Genomic DNA, 19183 nt, shown 5'->3' on the forward strand with positions numbered 1-19183 from the left:
ATTTCAGTTGAGTATGAATCATTTTAAGAATAAATTGTAGATTTTTCCAGTTTATTTTTTTTTTTTTTTTACAGAGCTAAAGCCCTGGAATACAGAATTAAAAAGCTATTTGCGACGTGTATTTCTAGAAACTCTTTTTTAATCTTGTAATTCATAATTCTAAAGAGAGAAAAAAAAGTCAGAATAAACTCAATTCTGATTCCCTTCTTTCTGATTCTGACCCTTTTTTCTCAGAATTGCGAGTTTATATAAGATGTATTTATGTCAAAATGAAAGTATTGTAAGATATTTATATATTGCAAAATGTAAAGCCGCGATTAGCTTATTTTTTATTGCGTCGTAGAAATCATCGATAATATTTTGTTTTAAAACGCTTTGTTTAAAATTGGTCTATATGTTTAAAATGTATTTATATAAATTAAAGGGGGGAAACATGCACATGTTAATTCTTTTATTTTACCTTGTTTTATCAAACAACGAGAAACGGAACACAGTGACAACGAACATCTTTAGTAACGACGCGGGAAATTTAGTTCACAAGGTACATCCAGTCTACCTTGAATTCCATTCAGGAAATATTGGTTGGACCTTAGCGCTCAGCGCAGCGCCTGTGTAGTTCGGTTGTCGTGGCAACACCACGCCAAACCGAGACACTCCCCAAAACAATATAGATTATTCCTACATTTATACGGACATTATTGATTTTACTTAAACAGATTAAACCTATATAATGTCAGACATTATTTGTCAGTGGCTAAATGTGGAGCTCCGGCTGTCAAAAGTCACTGGTGAGTGTTTGTTGTGAAAAGTTACGAAATAGCTCTTAGCAAACGGATTAACGCGCGTTATCCTTTAAAAAAAGTGTATATATTTATACCTGATTTCTCAGCTAAACTACAGGTAATAATTGCGGCGGTTTTATTCGACTTGTGAATGTTATATGTTTTATTTTAGAGCCCTATTCGTTCACCAGGGATTTTGCAAACGGTTATCTGATAGGAGAGATCCTGCACAGATATGAACTGCAGGACGACTTTCATCTGTTCTCCAAACAAAGGTAAAGATAGATAGATAATATGAGGAATATATGTATATATTTTGTTGTTGTGGTGAAGTGTGGAGTGTTTTTGTTAGATTCATCCAGACAGACACCTTATTAATCCCATGAAGGAAATTGTATTTTAATGTTGTAGTCAGACAAAGACATTGTAATTTATTAAACTGTTATTCAACAGCACGGCGAATGCGAAGCTGAATAACTTCACCCGCATTGAGCCCACCCTGCAGCTGCTGGGCGTGCCCTTTGACCTGGCCATGGCCAAAGCGGTGATGCAGGGCAGGCAGGGGGCGGCCACACATCTGCTCTACCAGCTCTACATACAGCTGCAGAAGAAGAAGAAATCAGGCCTCACTGCCACAGCCATGGAGGTCATGCAGCCTGCAGCCACGGCCCGACTGCACCGCGTAGAGAACAGCATCTATACTGAGGTAACACAGTCTTACAAGGTCAAATATATCTCCCTCTGGGCTGGTGTAGTGCCCTGGTGGTTATGGTAGTGTATTACACAATTTTAACTTTCTTATCTAGCTGACCTCTTAATAATATTTTTATATTGACAAAGTAGTTCAAATATGGTAAGCTGCTTTTGCCACGTTGTTGTAATTGGTTGATTAGTTAGTCGAACATGTTGGGACCTTGAGAAAGGAGTCTCATTTCAGGCTGTTTGTCTCACAGCGCTTGAAGACGGTGGTAAAGCGTGAGACAGATCTGAAGATGCAGAAGATCGCAAAACACTTCCATAAAAGAGGGCAGGCCATGTACAACCGCTCGGTTATGGCTGAACTCCTGAAGGAGGAGGACCGGCTCAAACGGCAGGAGGAGAGGAGGCTGAGGGACATCGAGAAGGTGTAACTTTCCACAGCTGAGCATAGATAACATTTTCATAGCTGTCAATAACTAACCTTATTTATTCCGTAGCATCAAAATGTTTTTTGAGGTATTAAAACATTACTTCTCTTATGCCCACTGTGAGTTACTGTGCATCGACTGGTGAATCAGCATGTGATAGTGTTGGCTGAGACTGATAGTATGATTTGTTGTTTGTCAGCACCGGCAGGCACGCAGAAAACAGCATGAGATCATGATTCAGATTCAGTCGGCTATTGTGCAGATCCCTAAACCTCCACACGCTCGCACATCAAGAGCTTCTGACAAACAGCTTCAGTTTCGCAAAAAGCAAGAGGTTGAGGTGAACAACACTTTTACACTTTTTACATTATTTTCATGAAAATTAAGCACCCTATGCTGCATAGTACAGTACAGCAGTGTTTTTATTGTTAACTAAAACTATTACTATTAAAAAAAATGTTTTCAGTCATTGAAATAAATCAGAAATAAAATATAAATATTAGATTTAAAAAACTGAAACTTATTTCAGTTATTTGCCAAGACTACATATTCCAATTATTAACCAAAACAACAACTAAAACTAAAAAATTTAAATAAAAACAAAAACTAAAAAATTAAATAGAAATAGAAATATCAATAAAAAAATAATAATCATGTATAATAAACTTTACTAAAACTTAAAAATGTAACTAAAATCATAAAAAAGGCAAATTCTATAAATAATAATAATAAATACTACAAAAGTATATCAAATGAAAAAATTATTAAAGCTAAATATAAATGTTTAAATTAAAATGCAAACTGCAAATATAAAAATAAATGCAATTCTGAACATTAATAAATACTATAATAATATTAGAATTAACACAAAAAAAAAACACTGTTACTGTGTTGTATAAATATATTAAAATATGTTATCTCTTTTGCATTACAGTAATAAAAATGACCATTAGGTCATTTCTTGTTTCTTTTTATGATTATGGAATGAAAAATGACATTGGAATTAAAAACAATATATAGTAAAACAATATGAACTGTCAAAAGTTGTTTTGACAGGATTTGATTGTGTTTAGTGAGCACTCTTTAAGATGCAGTGTGATTTCCAGTATGTTCATCATGAGATAGCTCAGTTTGAGAAGAAACAGAAGAGGACTTCTCCTGCTGGAGCTGGAGCCTTTCTTTACAGGTGTGTTTGCATAACACTGAAAATCTAGGAATACAAACAGTAAATGCACAAAAGCAGGCTGACATACTGCTCAAAGTTCTTAAGTCTTATTTCACACAAAACTGGCAAAAACATTCTTGATTATTTGAGAATTTGGTATGACGAACTGTACCTGGATTTACAGTGGTCGTGTGACCCAGCCAATGAGTACAGTTGACAAAGAACAGTGGAACAAGGAGTACATCGAAAGCATCCGTCAGCGTCTGGAGGAAGACTCTGCTGCCCGGGAACAAAGAGAGATGCGGAGACGCCGTGCGCTGATGGAACAGCTACAAGCCAAATAATACAAAAACTAAACCACCTAATTCACAAATACATATATGATACACAAGCTACAGTAAGGCCTCTAATTTATAAATATGATCAAAACTTTGCTGAAAAAAACTGTTGTACGCAATCTGCTACATGCCTCTGTCGTCTAACAGATAGTTAATACTTTTTTAGCAAGTAGAAGGCCTTTAACTATAATTACCCCACTTCATGTCATGGTATACGTTTTCATTAAATTGCAGATTTTTATAAAGCAAACATAAGAATCACTATTATATTGTTAGTAATATTTAATTAAACTTGATTATCCTTTTTTTATTTTTTTAAATATCATGTTAAAATTTGAGTGTCAAATATGATCATCAGGCTTTTATGGAACGTTTTTGTTCATCATCATTGTATTGCACTGAATAATGGGTTTTGAGACCACACAGATCTAAAAACAAAAAAAAAAACATAAAAATAAAATAAAAAATATAAAAACACAAAAAAAAAAACATACTGTATAAAGAAGTGACAACTGATATTTATATGCATTTGATGTAAGTAGTCTGCTATATTTTTATAAAGATCTCATTGATTTGCATTACAGGTCATCAGAAGTTCATCTTATTTTTTTGCCATATAAATGTCAGCATCTGCATCAAATTGCAAATTTTTTATTAGTTTGGGACTAAATATGACCTCCATATTCTCATTATTATTTCATACTGTATGAGCCATAAATACCTGATGCATCAAATATGATAACAAGAAACACAATTTCTGTGTTTTTTGACTCTTCAGTAATGCTTAATGTATGAATGTCAAAAACAGTGTCAAACTTTTGACTGGTAGTGTTTGTCTTGATTATATCTGATTTTTGCGTTGATATTCTTTCTGCAGGAGGTATTACGAGAGGAACAGATGGTCAGTCGATTGATGCGTCAGACGCAGCAGGAGAAGAGGATCACTGTGCAGCTGATGCAGATCAAACAGCAGAAAGAGGTACTGCGACAGAACCGGATCTTCCAAGAGAGACAGTACCAGGAAAGACGCCTTCGAGACTTCCAAGAGGCCTTGGACAGAGAAGCTGTGAGAGATCATACACACACACACAGTATCAGAAAAAGTTTTTGAGTGGTGCTGATTATGTCCCATCATTGCCATCGTTCAGGTTCTTGCCCAACAGGAGCGTCTCGAGCGCAGTGAGGAGATCAGGATGGAGCGTGAGCTACACAAACAGCTAGTTGCAGAGCGCGCTCAAGCTCGCTATCGCAAACACTTTGAAATCTGCAGAGGAATTCTGGAACAGATTGTCGATCTGGCAACCAAAGCTGGAGAATATCGGCTCCTCACGGCCAAGTATTTATTTCCCTGATCACTCTTCTAAACAGCAAATAAAAGACGGTGGTTATATTGAAATAAAAAGTTAAATGTGTTAAGTAAACTACCTTTATAGTGCATTATAATGAAACTAAAAATTATATTTTGCTGCATTTGTTTTATATGGACATGACTGTTCAAATATTGAGTCAGTAAAAGTTTATTGCAGTACAGTAAAAGCAGTAATGTTTTGAAATAATATTACAATTTCAAATTACTGTATTCTGTTTGAGTATGTTTTAAAATGTAATTTGTTCCTGTGATGCAAAGATGAACTCCAGTCTTCAGTGTCACATGATCCTTCAGAAATCATTCTAATATGCTGATCTGGAGATATGATAGGTAAAAAAATAATAAAAATGACCGTCTTTTCTTCACCTTCACTCTTTCTCAGTCTGATACCAGTGAAGCTGATGCAGGAGTGGATGGAGCTGTTTTTCAATGGTAAGCCGCTGTATGAAGTGGCCAGTGTGGATCCCGCCCCTGCTGACCCCACACCAGAGCAGATCATTGAGCTGGAGAAGCTCCACATACTCAACAATCAAGACTACAATGAGTATGTGGTAAGGACATACTGAGTTACTGTAGCTTTAACTTGACTGATGCAAAGTATTTGTGATGTTGCCTTTGCCTTTGAATCTTCAGTCAAATAAACACATAATATATCATTAATTATTAGCTTTTCATGAACTCATAAACCCAGTACCCTCGCAAAGCCCTATTTGGGAAACCCTGCTCTAATATATTAGAACTTTTTTGTATATCATAATTCATAAGTGAAAACCTCTTGAACCTTGCCTATGAAACAGCTGAGGGACGGATTCGTTTACATGTCTGTGCAAGTATAATGCACATGTGTCTTTCTGTCTGTTCGCTTCAGGCCATGAAGGGCGAGTGGGTTTGGCATGAAGAGGGCGAGAGTCAAGCCCCTCCAGTAAATGATATTCTGGATCATGTGTTGAGCCGTCTACAGAGCTTGATAGTCCCACTCAGCGTCAGCACTCCTCCTCCTCTGTTTCCTCGTTTCACCATCAGAGCATGCATGCTGGGAAAATCCTACTCGGGCAAAACCACCTGCCTCGCCAAGATCAGCAACGGTAGGAGTTGATGCTTCATCATATTGAATCAATATGCTTCATCACGTCAGAATATTAACTAACTTTCCACACTTGCTATTATTTGTTCCTCTTTGGGCATCAGCTCTTGGCCTCTATGTGCTCTCAGCCAACTCTTTGATCCAGGACGCTCTTTTAGCTTATCAGCAGGACAAACAGGCTATGAGTGAAAGCCAAAAAGAGTCACAGGTCAGGAATATTTAATCTGAAGTAAAGACTCAAGTTTTTGTAGTAGCATCCAGCAGGTCTGACAATATTTTTGGATTAGTTTGTGTTGTATGTGACTGTACTGTTTTCTGTGCAACCGCTTAATGTACTTCATTATTTATACTGTAACCTTGTATTTGCCATGCTCAGAAGAAATTGGAGAGGAATGGTTCTCCAACAGAGCAGCCTCAGAGAGAAGAAGAGGAGGAGAAATCCTCTCCTCTAGAATCAGGTTTGTGGGAATATTTATTTATTTATTTACAATACTATTCAAAAGTCCTTTTTTTTCCAGCAAGGATTCATTCAATTGATCAAAAATGACAATAAGGACTTATATTGTTACAAAAGATTTCAATTTCCAATAAATGCTGTTCTTTTTAATTTTCATGAAAGAATCCTGAAAAAAACTATCATGGTTTCCAAAAAAAAAATATATATACTGTTTTCAGAAATGTTTCTTGAGCAGCAAATCAGCGCCTTAGAATGATTTCTGAAGTATCATGTGACACTGAAGACTGGAGTTATGATGCTGAAAAATCAGCTTTGATCACAGGAATAAATTACATTTTAAAATATATTCAAATAGTAAACAGTTATTTTAAATTGTAACAATGTTTCATAATATTACTGTTTTTACTGCATTTCTGAACAAATAAATGCAACCCTGGTGAGCAAAAGAGACTTTCAAAAACATTGCAAAGTCTTACAAATTGCAAACATTTAAAAAGGTAGTGTATTTGTTTATTTCTACAAATGTTTAGATTCATATATTTATTAATTTGATGTTATGCACCCCGTAGAGGACCAAGTGTTTCCAGAAACATTTAATCATTTAGCAAACTAAAAGACTCACTGGGGTATTTAAATGTTTTTTTTTCTGTGCTAATTGATTACACTTATTCTTACATTTATTTCTGAATTTATTATGTAAATTTCTAACCATTTAACCAGATATTAGTGCATTCTTTCAATATTTTATTTTTTATTTTTACACATATGGTTTTCTATAGTTGGTCTTTAACCAAAAACCCAATAAAGACTATTATTTACTATGAAAATGCTCACTCAAGTTCTAATGGTCATCAACTCCTCTGTGTGTCTTACATCAGGACCTCAGCCACATAAGACATCTGGACTTCTCGAAAAAGAGGACAAAGAAAAGGTAAAGGCAATCTCAAAGCCACTCTCCATGTGAACTCAGTGTTCCTGTCTGTATTTAGCAGCAGTGAGCTCTTTGATATGGTTCATGATGCACTGTGATCTGCTCTGCAGTGGTCGTTGCGAGCACAGCATGGTGCAGCAGTAGAGCAGGCTCTTAGGACAGGCAAAGCTGTTCCTGATCAACTCCTGGTTGACATCATCGTGGATGCTATCAGGTAAAGAGCATTGTCTCCACACCTTACTTGTTTTATTGTTTTATTTTAAGCAGATATAAATTACTTATTTACTTTTTATACAAAAATTTAAATAAAATGTTCTTCCTTTGAACACTGCACATCAGTGTTATTTTAGTATAATTGATATACTGTTGTAGTTTTTGTAGTTTCTGAATTAGATATTATTTATTTAAAGCATCTGTAATTTTGTTGTATGTTTTAATAGTTTTATTTGATATGTTTCTAAAGTTTTTAGTAATTTTTATTTATTCGATTTCGCTGATTTACTTATTTCTTTTAGTACTTTAAGTAAGACTACAGTTAAATGGGAAATCTTGCCTTGGAAACTAGGTGAAATAAAATATTATTTTTTTATGCTTTATTTTATTTCAGGTAATGTTTATTTTATGATTTTAGTTAACTACATTAAAGCTGGTGCACATGAAAAATTATGATTTATTTTGTGCACTAAAAATCAGTCTGATTCTCTTCCGTTATGCTCTTCAGGAACATCCCTGCTGACAGTGGCTGGATTCTTGACGGGTTCCCCGTGGACATCACTCAGGCTCAGATGCTGGAGAAAGCTCTGAACAGGACTGAATCAGATCAGGCTGAGACAAAAACACACAGCAACTCAGCCACAGACAAAAACGCTCCTAAAGATCCACCTCCTCCGTCCCCTGCACTGGATCTAGTGGTGCTGCTAGACATCTCAGATGTGCAGGTTCTGGAGCGAGCCACTCATCAGGCTGGTGAGTTACCGTTGTACTGCTACAGTAGGTGTTAATCTCCCAGTACTTTATCATTAGTTGTTTTTACCAGCATGACAGGCTTTGTTGTTTTTAGTATGAAATAATAATAAAGCTGTGTGATCTTCACCTATTAATAGACGGGGAGAGCATAGAGCAAGAGAGGGATGGCAGAGATGCTCCAGATGAAAAGATGAGTATGACAGATGTGGACACACATGATCCAGCATCCTCGTCTGATGAAAAAAGCCTGGGGAGGAAACAGATACAGCACAGGTGTGTGAAAACATACAGTGGGTTTGTAGTAAATGTGTACAACCTATTATTGTTTTCATCATGTCCAATATATACAGTATACACAATTACAGTTGGAAAGAAGCAAGCTTGATTTTGTAATCCCTTTTGTTAACACAGCCAGTCCAGACAGTATTCATATGCTATATTCATATCTAAATGAAATTAGCAATGCGTATACAGTGTTATTTATGCACAGCTTCACAGTGATAGACTACCGCCCAACATTTTTGTTTGTCATTTTTCAGTTGAGAATTTCACAACTCTTGGACGCTCTCTGCTGCTCTCAGTGCTTGTCAAACCCACAATTCCCTGTGAGGCCGTGTGGTTTGGCCCCCATAGAAATAAATAAAAAATCCCCACTCTACTATCATATGAATACTGTAAAACAAGCAGAAAAGTGCAATGCCTATTGGAAAAAGCCCTTTAAAATCACGTAAAATTTATTTTATTTTTAATAAAGTTTTTTGTTGTTGTTGGTTTTACATAAACTGAACACTGAACAGAACAACACACTGTCTGTATTTCCTACTATGGGTGTTTCTGCAGTGGATGTTTCTTAAGTGATCCTCCATGATTCATCCATGCATGTTATTCCACAGGAAGGAAATGGCTTTTCTTTTTGAGTGATGTCATTTTGTGCTGGAAAATAGTGTAACATTACATGATCTAGTCTATTCCCAATGAATAAAAATCAAATTTCATCCTACTTTTTTTCTTTTTATTAAATGCTTTCCACCCAAACATTTCACATAATGGCGAAGAAATATGTTGTGGTGTTCAGATTTTCTTTGACATTTTTTGTGAAGCACAAAATGAGAAGTTTGGGTTTGTTATCGTTTTTTTGTTTGTTTTTTTGTTTTTACAGAATTAGTGGTTTTCATGACACATGGCCAAAACTGGAGAAATGGTTTGGTGACCAGCAGAATATTCTTGTGAAAGTCACGGCAGATGTAGACGAGGACACTCTCTCCAGTAACGTGAAGATTGTTCTGATGGACACCATGGACTCAGTTGAAAAAGGTAGATTCACTTAACCCTATTACTTAAATATGCACTTTGGTGCAGTTGCTGGTCTTTTTCTTCCCCATAATTTTCTACAAGTAATTTAGCTTGCTAAAGACTCATTCAAATGTTTTGTAGACTTGAAAGTTTGAAAATCTCCCATTATTCATTTGCTGCTTTTCAAGCATTTATATTTCCTTTGATAAATTCATGTCTAGTGAAATATGCTCTCTTTCCTCCCCATAGGAGCAGCTCTGGGTCACTCCAGGAAGATGTCTACGTCCTCCTCAGCTGAACACACACGTCCAGAAAGTGCCTGCTCTGCTAAGTCTAAATCTGCTACCCCAAAATCTGCTGGACGGCGTTACGTGGAGGAACCTTTACCCAAGGCACATACACGCACATGACACACAGTCTCTCCGAAGACTGGCAGATTCTGATTAAACATGAAAAAATGACAATCAAAAAGTCTGTTTGATTTGGAATATCAGATGGAGAGACATTACACTCATCTAGCTTGAGATTGACTCAGATTGAGGTGTGATCAGGCTGGTATGAGTATAAATGTGCTTACAGCACTTTTCCATGCAGTCTGCTAACTTCGCTTGCGTGTCAGATGAGATCAGATTTATATGTCAGTGACTCCATTAAAGGGGTGATTTGAATAAAACAATATCCTGAAAGAGACTGATGTGCTATGAAAACTTTAAAGGCTAATTCACAGCATTGTAACTTTCAAAACTCAAAACTTCCTCTGCATTTAGAGAATTTGTTGTAATTAAGATGAAAAATTACAGATGTACGCTACCTCTTCAAATGTTTTGGGTTGGTAAAATATTTTTAATGCTTTTAAAAAATATATATATATTACTCACCAAGACTGCATTTATTTGATCAAAAATGCAGTAAAAACAGTAATATTGTGGAATATTATTACAATTTAGAAAAACTGTTTTCTATTTGAATATACCTTAAAATATAATTTATTCCTGTGATCAAAGCTGAATTTTCAGCATCATCGCTGCAGTCTTCAGTGTCACATGATCCTTCAGAAATCATTCTAATATGCTGATTTGCTGCTCAGGAAACATTTTTATCGTCAATGTTTGATCAGTTTTGTCACGATTCTTGGATAATTAGCTCAGAAGCTCAAAAGAACAGCATTTATTTAAAGTAGAAATTGAATATAGAACGTCTAATATAGGGATTATAGAGGGCTCAAAATGGTTTGTTGGCACAAAAAATATTTTCTTATGATAAAAATGTATAATATGACCCATTTATGTCACATCAGTTTTGTTTTTCTGTTATGCTGGTCACGTTTGCAGGAGATCCCAGTGTATCTTGTGCCGTACTGGGAGAACGTCTGTAATTCATACGTGACTAACATCAAGACAGTGATGCAGAACCTCCGCAGTGAACGCGAACTCATCATTCACCACCTCTACAACATCCGGTGAGAGAACAGTGCTTGTGTGTGTGACGTGAGGCCTGTGTATGTGTGTGTAACTGTATAATATGTGTTTCAGGGAGAACTTCAGGCAGTACCTACAGAAGACGGATCTGAAGCAGGAGTTTGTAAGCGCGTGGCAGCGTGATTATAACAGCGTTCCTGACAACATCAGAGAGGACGAGGAGACCAAAGGAGAACTCCATCAAAGACTGGATGTGAGACAATCTCCTACACTGGGGAAAAAAAGATTGTCTTCTTCAGTATTTTTTTCTTGTTTTCCAGTACAAATATCTAAACATTCTAAAATCAAGATACATTTACTTGACAGGGAAAATGACAGGATATACAGTCTTGTATCGAAACTAAATGACTGTGCTAAACAATTCTACTAATGGGGTAAGAAAAGTAGTCGGCGCAGATAGCCTTATGGGCAATGCGCTGACATACAGCGATGTTGCTCTACAGGCGTCCCGAGTTCGAATCCCATTTGAAGACCTTTTCCAATCCCACCCCCTTTCTCTTCTTCCCTCTCCAACCACTTCGCTTCTTGTCAACTCTAAACTGTCCTATCATAATAAAGGGAAAAATGCCAAATAGAAAAGTAAACTTGTTTTCCTTTTGAAATTAAATTAATATTTGTTACCCCACTGGTAGATATGTTTTCGTGTATTAATTATAAACTCATTTTATTTTAATAACATTTTTCAGAAGACCCTCAGGTAAATGTATCTTTATTTAAGAATGTTTATGATATGTATTTGTACCGAAAAACAATAAAAATACTAAAGTTTTTTTTAAAATAAGTTTTTCTTTTTTTTTTCTTTTTTGCAGTGTAACCTTCAAAAAAACAGAAGTTACATATTTTTACAGGCGATGCATGTTATATTCCAGCAAAAAAATAAAATAATTCTCAAATGTTTATTAACTTCAAAAAGCAATAATCAGTGAGGACTGGGAGAAAGCCTTCAAATATATTTGCAGAATATTTATTTGCAATAAAGCAAGGAAAATGTTTAATTTGTTCATTTATTTTTTTTTATTTTTTTGTTTCATTTTATGTGTTATTTTTAGTTTCATTTAATGTGTTATGTTGTGTAATGTTTTTTCTTTTGTATATTTGTTTTGTATTACGATTTGATTTGTGTTACATTGTATTTATTGTTAAAAACATAAGCCGTAAATATAATTCACAGTTGCTAAAGTTTTGATGCAAAAGTTTTCCGTTAATATTTGTTTGCTGCAGGTTTATCACGAATTAAATGCAAATGAACAGTTTTCACAAAAAAATATTTTTTGTTGTGTTTTTCTGCAGGACCTACGTGAGCGTCTTTGGGACATCTGTGATAAGCGCAAGGAAGAGGCGGAGCAGGAGAGAGCAGGTGTCATTGATGATGGCTGGTTGGACGATCACACTGCTGTCCTGATCAACCATTATTCTGCATTAATACAGGTAACACACACTTTCTCTCTAAAACATCACAGAACCGTCTTAGATGAGTTTCAGATCTCATGGTTCTGTTCATGTTTGTATGTGCAGATAGAAGTGGGCCGCTTCCAAGACTCATTGTGTCTTTTGAGAGATTATTACACAGCGATGTGTAAAACTGCGTTTCCTGAATCTACACGTGGTTTCACTCGTGTCCCATTGATCGACATCACTGCAGATGACCATGTCGAGCTAGAAGAACCAAAAATGTAAGAAGAAACCTTACATTCTCTATCATGTGTTATCATCATGCCACAGCCATTACAGTCCTAAAGATCTTTTGCAGAGCTACTGTAATTATTAATCTGTCTGTCTCATAATATATGACTTGTATGACCGTGTTTAGAATAGCATGTACTATATTTGCAGTATGCATGCAAATTTTCATCTAAAAATAATATGAATATTAATTACCTTTTCAACATTATGCAATCTTAGCAATTATGTCTAATGTTTTACATGCTAGTTTACATAAATAGTAAGCAATATGCAGTTTATACTGTGCATTAGCATTCAGTTCTGAACATAGACATTGTTTTTTTGCTTTTTTACTGTAAAGTTGTTTAGATAGACTCTTTAATGTTGTAAAATATAATAAATTCATACTTTAGCCCTGCTCCTGCACCGCCAGAGAGACTCGCAAAGAGTGCTGAGGAAAAAGATTCTGAAGTGGGGGAGAAGAAGAAAACTAAATTGTATGTGTGCTTTCCATTTTTGTCTTTGGGTGTGTATGAAAATGATATAGGCTAAGTGTGTTTGTTGAATAACTGGATGTGTTTGTGCTGTCAGGTTTCCATTGGTTTCCTGCAGATCTCCCACTTCTGAGCTGCTCAGACAGGTTCTGCACCATCCTGATGAGAAACTGCTGCAGGAGTTCTTCCAGACAGCACTCAGTGCCGTCAGGAGCATGGTGTGTGTTTATATCAGTGTGTCTCATAATGGTTTTGCTGGTAAGATAAAAAAATATGGGGCCCTGTTTTGCCTTTTGTTTTGTATTCCATACTTTTGAACGGTGGTGTATGTTTCACAATAATGTCGATTATTTTATATATAGTATACATTCATATTTAGACATTTCTAAAAAAGGATAGTGCCTACTCTAAATTCTGATCGGATGAGCTGTGTATGTGAAATTTCAATATACTCACCTCTGACTGTGCATCTGTCTTCATGTGTGTTTGCACACAACTGTGTGTCAGGTGTCGGCAGAGACACAGCAGCGAGAAGAAGAGGAGGGTGATGAAGAACAGAAGCAGATGGAGGCACAGAGAGTTCAGACTTCAAACTCTGCTACGGACAATAGGAAAGCTGGGAAAAAGAAAGGTGAAGAAAAGCCACTGCTCTGTCATTTTCATAATGTGTTTCAGCTGCATTATGTGTTGACACTAATGAGTGTGTGGTTTTAGGTGCTCCAACCCCTCAACAGGAGCCCAGTCCTCAGCCTGTGGTGGAGAAGAACCCTGAGGAGGTCAAGAGGAAAGCAGAGAGGAAGAGAATCAAACAGGAGTTCACAGCTGCACTGAAACGTGAAGGTATGCTGTGAGCTAGCCTCAGGATGTGTGTGATGTATAAACACACAAGAATGATTTATGTTTGTGTGCAGAACATGCAGTGAAGCTGCGTCTGGAGCTGATAAAGGCTCATGCGCTGAGAACAGTGAGCAGTTTGCAGCAGAAAGCAGAGCAGGCCTACAGGAACATGGAGGAGTGGCTGGGAACTCGCTTCCTGTCTGAGATGAACAGGTGAGAGGAAGATGAATGATGGATGGGTGACTGGAGATCCGGAGAGGATGAGAGCACTGTATTGGCTCTCTTGGTTGCAACTGTCCTGCAGACACCAATTTAAATAAAGTACCTCTAAAAGAGGAATCTTAGAATTTCACTCCAAATCACATTTGCAAAATTAGTTGACTCTTCAAATTATTATTATTTTTTTAATTAAAATTTGCATAAAATTAATTCGTAAAACAAAAGCCATGATGTATAATTTCTTGTTTTGCAAATTCTTAGTCAGCTTGTTTGTTGTATTTGGAATATACTTAAAATATATATTTTAATATTTTTTATATTAGATATTTTTATATTAACTTTTTTTTTCTTCTGTTTCTTAAAAGTTTTTTTATAAATATAAAAAAATACTAAAAAGTATTTAGGACTTCCCATATTGTATGTATAAATTTAAATTCTTATTTTGCAATATAAATTATGTCATCTTATTTTGAATATTGTAAACATACCTAATATATTTTTTAAAAATTCATACTTTCATAAAAGTGTAAGAATATAATAAGTTAGATGCACACACATGTGTGTGTGTGTGTGTGTGTATATATATACACATACACACACAACCACACACACATGCGCGCACAACAGAAGAACTTATAAACATGAGAAATATGTTTTGCAAAAACAATTTCACTCTGCATGGCAATATGACTGGGACATATTAACATGTTTAAGGACAATAACCTAACAATACCAATTGTGCTTCTCATCATGGTGTACACATGTTCATAAATGTATATGTGCATAATATGTTTGTGTATGTTTACCAGTATCGACCAGCTGACAGAGTTGGTGCGGCAGCACATTGAGAATGGAGTTCAGATCCATCATGAGCTGGTGCTGCAGAGCGCTGATTTCTGTGTGGATGGAGACACTCTTGTGGTGGCGAGTCCGTCTCCTGCCCCCCGCCGATCTCCGCTGGAGCAGTCCAGAAACAGCACCCTGACCGTCCAACAGCTGCACATCCTCTGCGCTCAGCTGCGCAAGACTGCACCTGCTGGTCAGAATCAGCATTACTCAAACTAACAAACTACTAACAAACTAACAACTAATTAAACATTTTAAATTAAAAAAGGGATAATTTACCAAAAACTATAAATTCAGTCATTATTTATTTACTCTCATGTTGTTCCAAAACTGTAATGTTTGGTAAACAAGTGCAAAACTGAATGAACAGAATGAGATTTAAACAGAACCAAGCAGAAGTGAACTGAATGCAACATGTTTCAGTAGAATCTAATAACTGTATTTTGTTGTTTGTGAATTGTGTGATGTGTTCAGGTCTGATGTGCAGTAATGAGTTGACTGAAGTTCTGCATGAGTTAACCTCTCCTCACATGGGTAGTGATGTCCTGCCTGAACCCTGGATGCATATCACTCCCTCACAGGTACATCTTCACTCCAAACTAAATTATAAACTCCTCCATGGTTTGTTGTACATCTTTGGTAGCAATTGTTCATACTTAATTTCCTTTCCCAATCAACCAACTTGATTAAAGAATGTGGGTGAAATTTATTCATTTTAAAAGTGTCTTCATCGCTTTGGCTTGGGTATATAAAAAGGTGGAAGATTTCACAACATTTTTAAGTTTATCACTCAAATTCCCTGTGTTGACTAACAGAAAACTGCTTGATATGAAAGTGACTTCTTTGTGAACTTCATTCATTGTTACACGATTGACAATGGATATTTTTGCCCACAAGATTTTGCCAAAAATGCACTAATGTGACTGTGCCTTTATAGGCAAGCCTGTCTGTACTCGCATGATAACATGTGCTATTGTGTGTAGGTTGATGAGCTGGTGTGTGTATTAGCTCCGGACTCTGAGATGCTGGACTGGCGTCAGTTCCTGCTCAGTGCGGCTCTGCCGTGGCCGTTTCCCTCGCAGACTCAGCTGTTAAAAACCCTCCAGCGCTACAGAGCTGTGGACACTGCAGGAACCGGACTCATCACACAAGAACAATATGCACAGGTCTGTTACACATCACTGAAACATGAAACTACGCACAGACCTATAAACAACTGATTTTTGTAGTATAATCACTTTTACAGAATTTTAATAATTCAAATATGGTTCTATAGTTAAAATGTATTTAAACTGCAGTTTCTGCAGTTAAGATGAATGAAAGCAAGCCTCATCTGTATAATCTTGCTACATTTAAGTGCCTATAAATTCTATTTAATATGTGTTTTGTTTTTTGATCAGATTGAATTGTGGTTTCCCAGTGAAAGAGATCTTCCTGTCCCTGATGACCCAACTGAACCTCTGCCCTATGACAGACTAGGCAATCTTAAGAAGGTAATGCAGCAGGTTAAAATATTTTTTTGAACTTCAAATGGGGTCATATATTTTCATTCGTTACTATTTAAATTTTTACCTGTTTGTTTCTTTTTGCTGCAGCCGTCAACCTCACCCATCCTTCAGTAACAGCATCTTTTTAAACATATATTGTGAAGTTACAGATTGTTTTCATAGTAGTACATTAAGCTTTTATAGCAGAAAAAATATTTGACCCTTTAATGTGCAGTACAACATAACTGAATAAATGAGTAGTTCACCAAAAAATGAAAATGTGCTGAAAAAGTGCTCACCCTCAGGCCATCCAAGATGTACAGTAAATGAGTTTGCTTCTTCATCAGAACAGATTTGGAGAAATTCAGCATTCCGTCACTTGCTCACTAATGGATCATCTGCAGTGAATGGGTGCCGTCAGAATGACAGTCTAAATAGCTGATAAAAACATCACAATAGTAATCCACAATCCAGCCCATCACTCAGTGTTTGCAAAGAGAAATGCTGCATGTTTGTAAGAAACAAATCCATTAAGGCATTTTTAACTTCGAGCCTCATGGGTGTTTTTAACTCGTTCTGGCGGCATCCATTCACTGCAGAGGATCCTTTGGTGAGCAAGTGATGTAAAAATGTAATCTGTTTCTGTTAAGAAACAAACTAATCTACATCTTGGATGGCTTTGAGCTGAGTAAATTCTCAGCAAATTTTCAGTTTTGAGTGAACAATACCCTTAACTTTGACTGCAGCTATGATGTTTCCCAAAATATGTTCTAAATAGATAATCTGTGTATAAACATACAGTATATGTAATTTTTTTCTTGTTTCTGTGTGTAGTTTTTCTTCAGTCTGTTTGCGAGCACACACTCATCTCCGCTGATGCTGGACTATCTGAGCATGCTGCTGTATTTCTGCTGCCATCCTGAACCAGCTCAGGGCTTCACCAGAGCACTCAGCCTCGTGATCGGACACACACTGCACTATAAACACACCGGCCCCCTCACACAGGTACACACTGTATGACATGGTTAACAGAAGATTTGCATTGACATTTTCTGTTTAACCAAGCATTGACTTCTCATTACTGTAATGCACAAAAATAATGTATTACCTGAATTGTGTAATATTTGAAATGTGTTTTCATGAGGTTGACTCTGGTTTTGTTTCAAACCTGCTGTAGTCTGTGCCGTATATAGAGGGCGCTGGAGTTGAGGAGTGTGACGGTGATGAAGAGGTGGAGTCTGAAGAAGCTGGCGTGTCTGTTGATGATGTGCTCAGAGTTCTGAGTCATGGAGATGATCACGTCTCCTCACGTCTGAACCGCTTCGAGCCAAACCACAGGAGCAGAGATGAACTCAGAGAGGTAGAATATAACAGCTCTGCTCCAAAACCAAACGATCCCAGCAACCCTATTTCTCCCTACTTCACTTGGACCATTTTAATGAAAAAATAAACAAATACAAAGCCTTTTTATTTAAAATGGCAAGATGGCAAAAATACTTAATCAGTGTCTGTGTGTGTTAGTCACTCGTAACTGTTTCACAAATGTAGGTCTATTTGTGAAATCTTTGTGTCCAGTAGATGTTCACTGGAAATATTTCACTTGGTTTTTGAATATAGCGACAATCTGTGTTTCTGTAGATCAGTAGATGATGTAAAGGGTCTGTTTGGAGCTGCATTTAATGTGTTGTTGTGTGTTCAGGAGCTGTTAAAGGTGTTTAAGGAGCTGGGTTTTAAGGGTGAGGAGAAGATTCCTTTCTCCACGCTATCCCAGCATCCCTTTCTACAGGACCTGATGGAAGCATCCTCACAGTACCTGCTTCCTGTGAGTGTAACAAATAAATATGTGATCTCACACAACAGAGCTCAGTGGTGAGATCTTTTTCTGGCAAACAAAATTTGAATACTGGGTTAGGGGTTAGGTTACTGATTGAACGATCTCAACACAGAAGATTCGAGTCGCTAAATAGATTCATCCTGCTTACATTAAAACATCCATTTGAAACAAGTTTTGTGGCTTTGATTCCCTGTTCCATGAAAACTTCATGTTTCAACACGAGACAGAAAAATGCACTTGTCAAGCCTTTTAAGGGTCTTTATTGTAATTTCTTGTGTGAAATACAAATCAAAATCATCTCAACAATAAAAACAAACAAAACAAAACACACACACAACAATCACAAAATTTTCCAGGCCCAGCAAACTGAAGATCTCAGAAGCTTCTCAACATGATGAACAATCAAAACAACACACACCCACATCAATACATGCATCAGACAAGGTACACGCTAATGGAATAATAAATGTAAGTAGGACAAACATTAAAACTGTATTTGGCATAGAAATAGTTTTATTTAATGTAATTTACATCTAAATTAATCATTAACACATGAAGAGCAGTGATTTGCTGTAAACTCATAAAGATGTCGTTCTAAATGTATTTATTTTGGTGAAGATACACATTTGTGTATTCTTGTCTCACATTACAGTGATTCTGTCAAATCAGTTAATTTCTGTGTATTTGTGTGATTCAAAGATGATTTGATGTGGAAGCTTGAACATGATCTTTTAGAGGCAAAAGCAAAAGATCACTGTAAAATCAGCATACAACATGCACAAAAAATAAAAAATAAAAATAAGTCTGAATGATT

At 36.4% G+C, this 19183-nt stretch overlaps 2 protein-coding genes across 3 annotated transcripts; both read left to right on the forward strand.

Annotated features, from left to right (window-relative positions):
• Positions 1-530: 530 nt before the first annotated feature.
• Positions 531-3418, forward strand: LOC122137391 (sperm flagellar protein 2-like). Its single transcript, XM_042723457.1, has 7 exons — positions 531-788; positions 955-1057; positions 1236-1488; positions 1736-1906; positions 2109-2249; positions 3016-3095; positions 3259-3418. The coding sequence occupies exons 1-7, from the start codon at positions 731-733 to the stop codon at positions 3416-3418; spliced, it is 966 nt and encodes a 321-aa protein (XP_042579391.1). The 5' UTR covers positions 531-730.
• An 850-nt stretch (positions 3419-4268) lies between these two features.
• On the forward strand, positions 4269-19163 carry spef2 (sperm flagellar 2). 2 transcript variants are annotated; one of them, XM_042723167.1, is made up of 29 exons: positions 4269-4478; positions 4561-4748; positions 5164-5332; positions 5650-5866; positions 5970-6073; positions 6242-6323; positions 7201-7253; positions 7364-7467; positions 7975-8219; positions 8357-8492; positions 9379-9533; positions 9762-9904; positions 10844-10971; positions 11045-11183; positions 12281-12418; positions 12506-12663; positions 13066-13149; positions 13244-13364; positions 13654-13777; positions 13861-13986; positions 14058-14196; positions 15012-15241; positions 15523-15629; positions 16032-16214; positions 16449-16541; positions 17370-17540; positions 17713-17895; positions 18235-18358; positions 18706-19163. In XM_042723167.1, exons 1-29 carry the CDS (start codon positions 4311-4313, stop codon positions 18762-18764), a joined length of 4071 nt encoding a protein of 1356 aa, XP_042579101.1. In that variant the 5' UTR covers positions 4269-4310; the 3' UTR covers positions 18765-19163. The 2 variants fall into 2 exon arrangements, with proteins under 2 accessions (XP_042579101.1, XP_042579102.1); XM_042723168.1 differs by having other exon boundaries at positions 6245-6323.
• The last annotated feature ends 20 nt before the right edge of the window (positions 19164-19183 follow it).

This window comes from Cyprinus carpio, chromosome B5 (genome assembly GCF_018340385.1).
Source record: "Cyprinus carpio isolate SPL01 chromosome B5, ASM1834038v1, whole genome shotgun sequence".
Classification (NCBI taxonomy): Eukaryota; Metazoa; Chordata; class Actinopteri; order Cypriniformes; family Cyprinidae; genus Cyprinus; species Cyprinus carpio.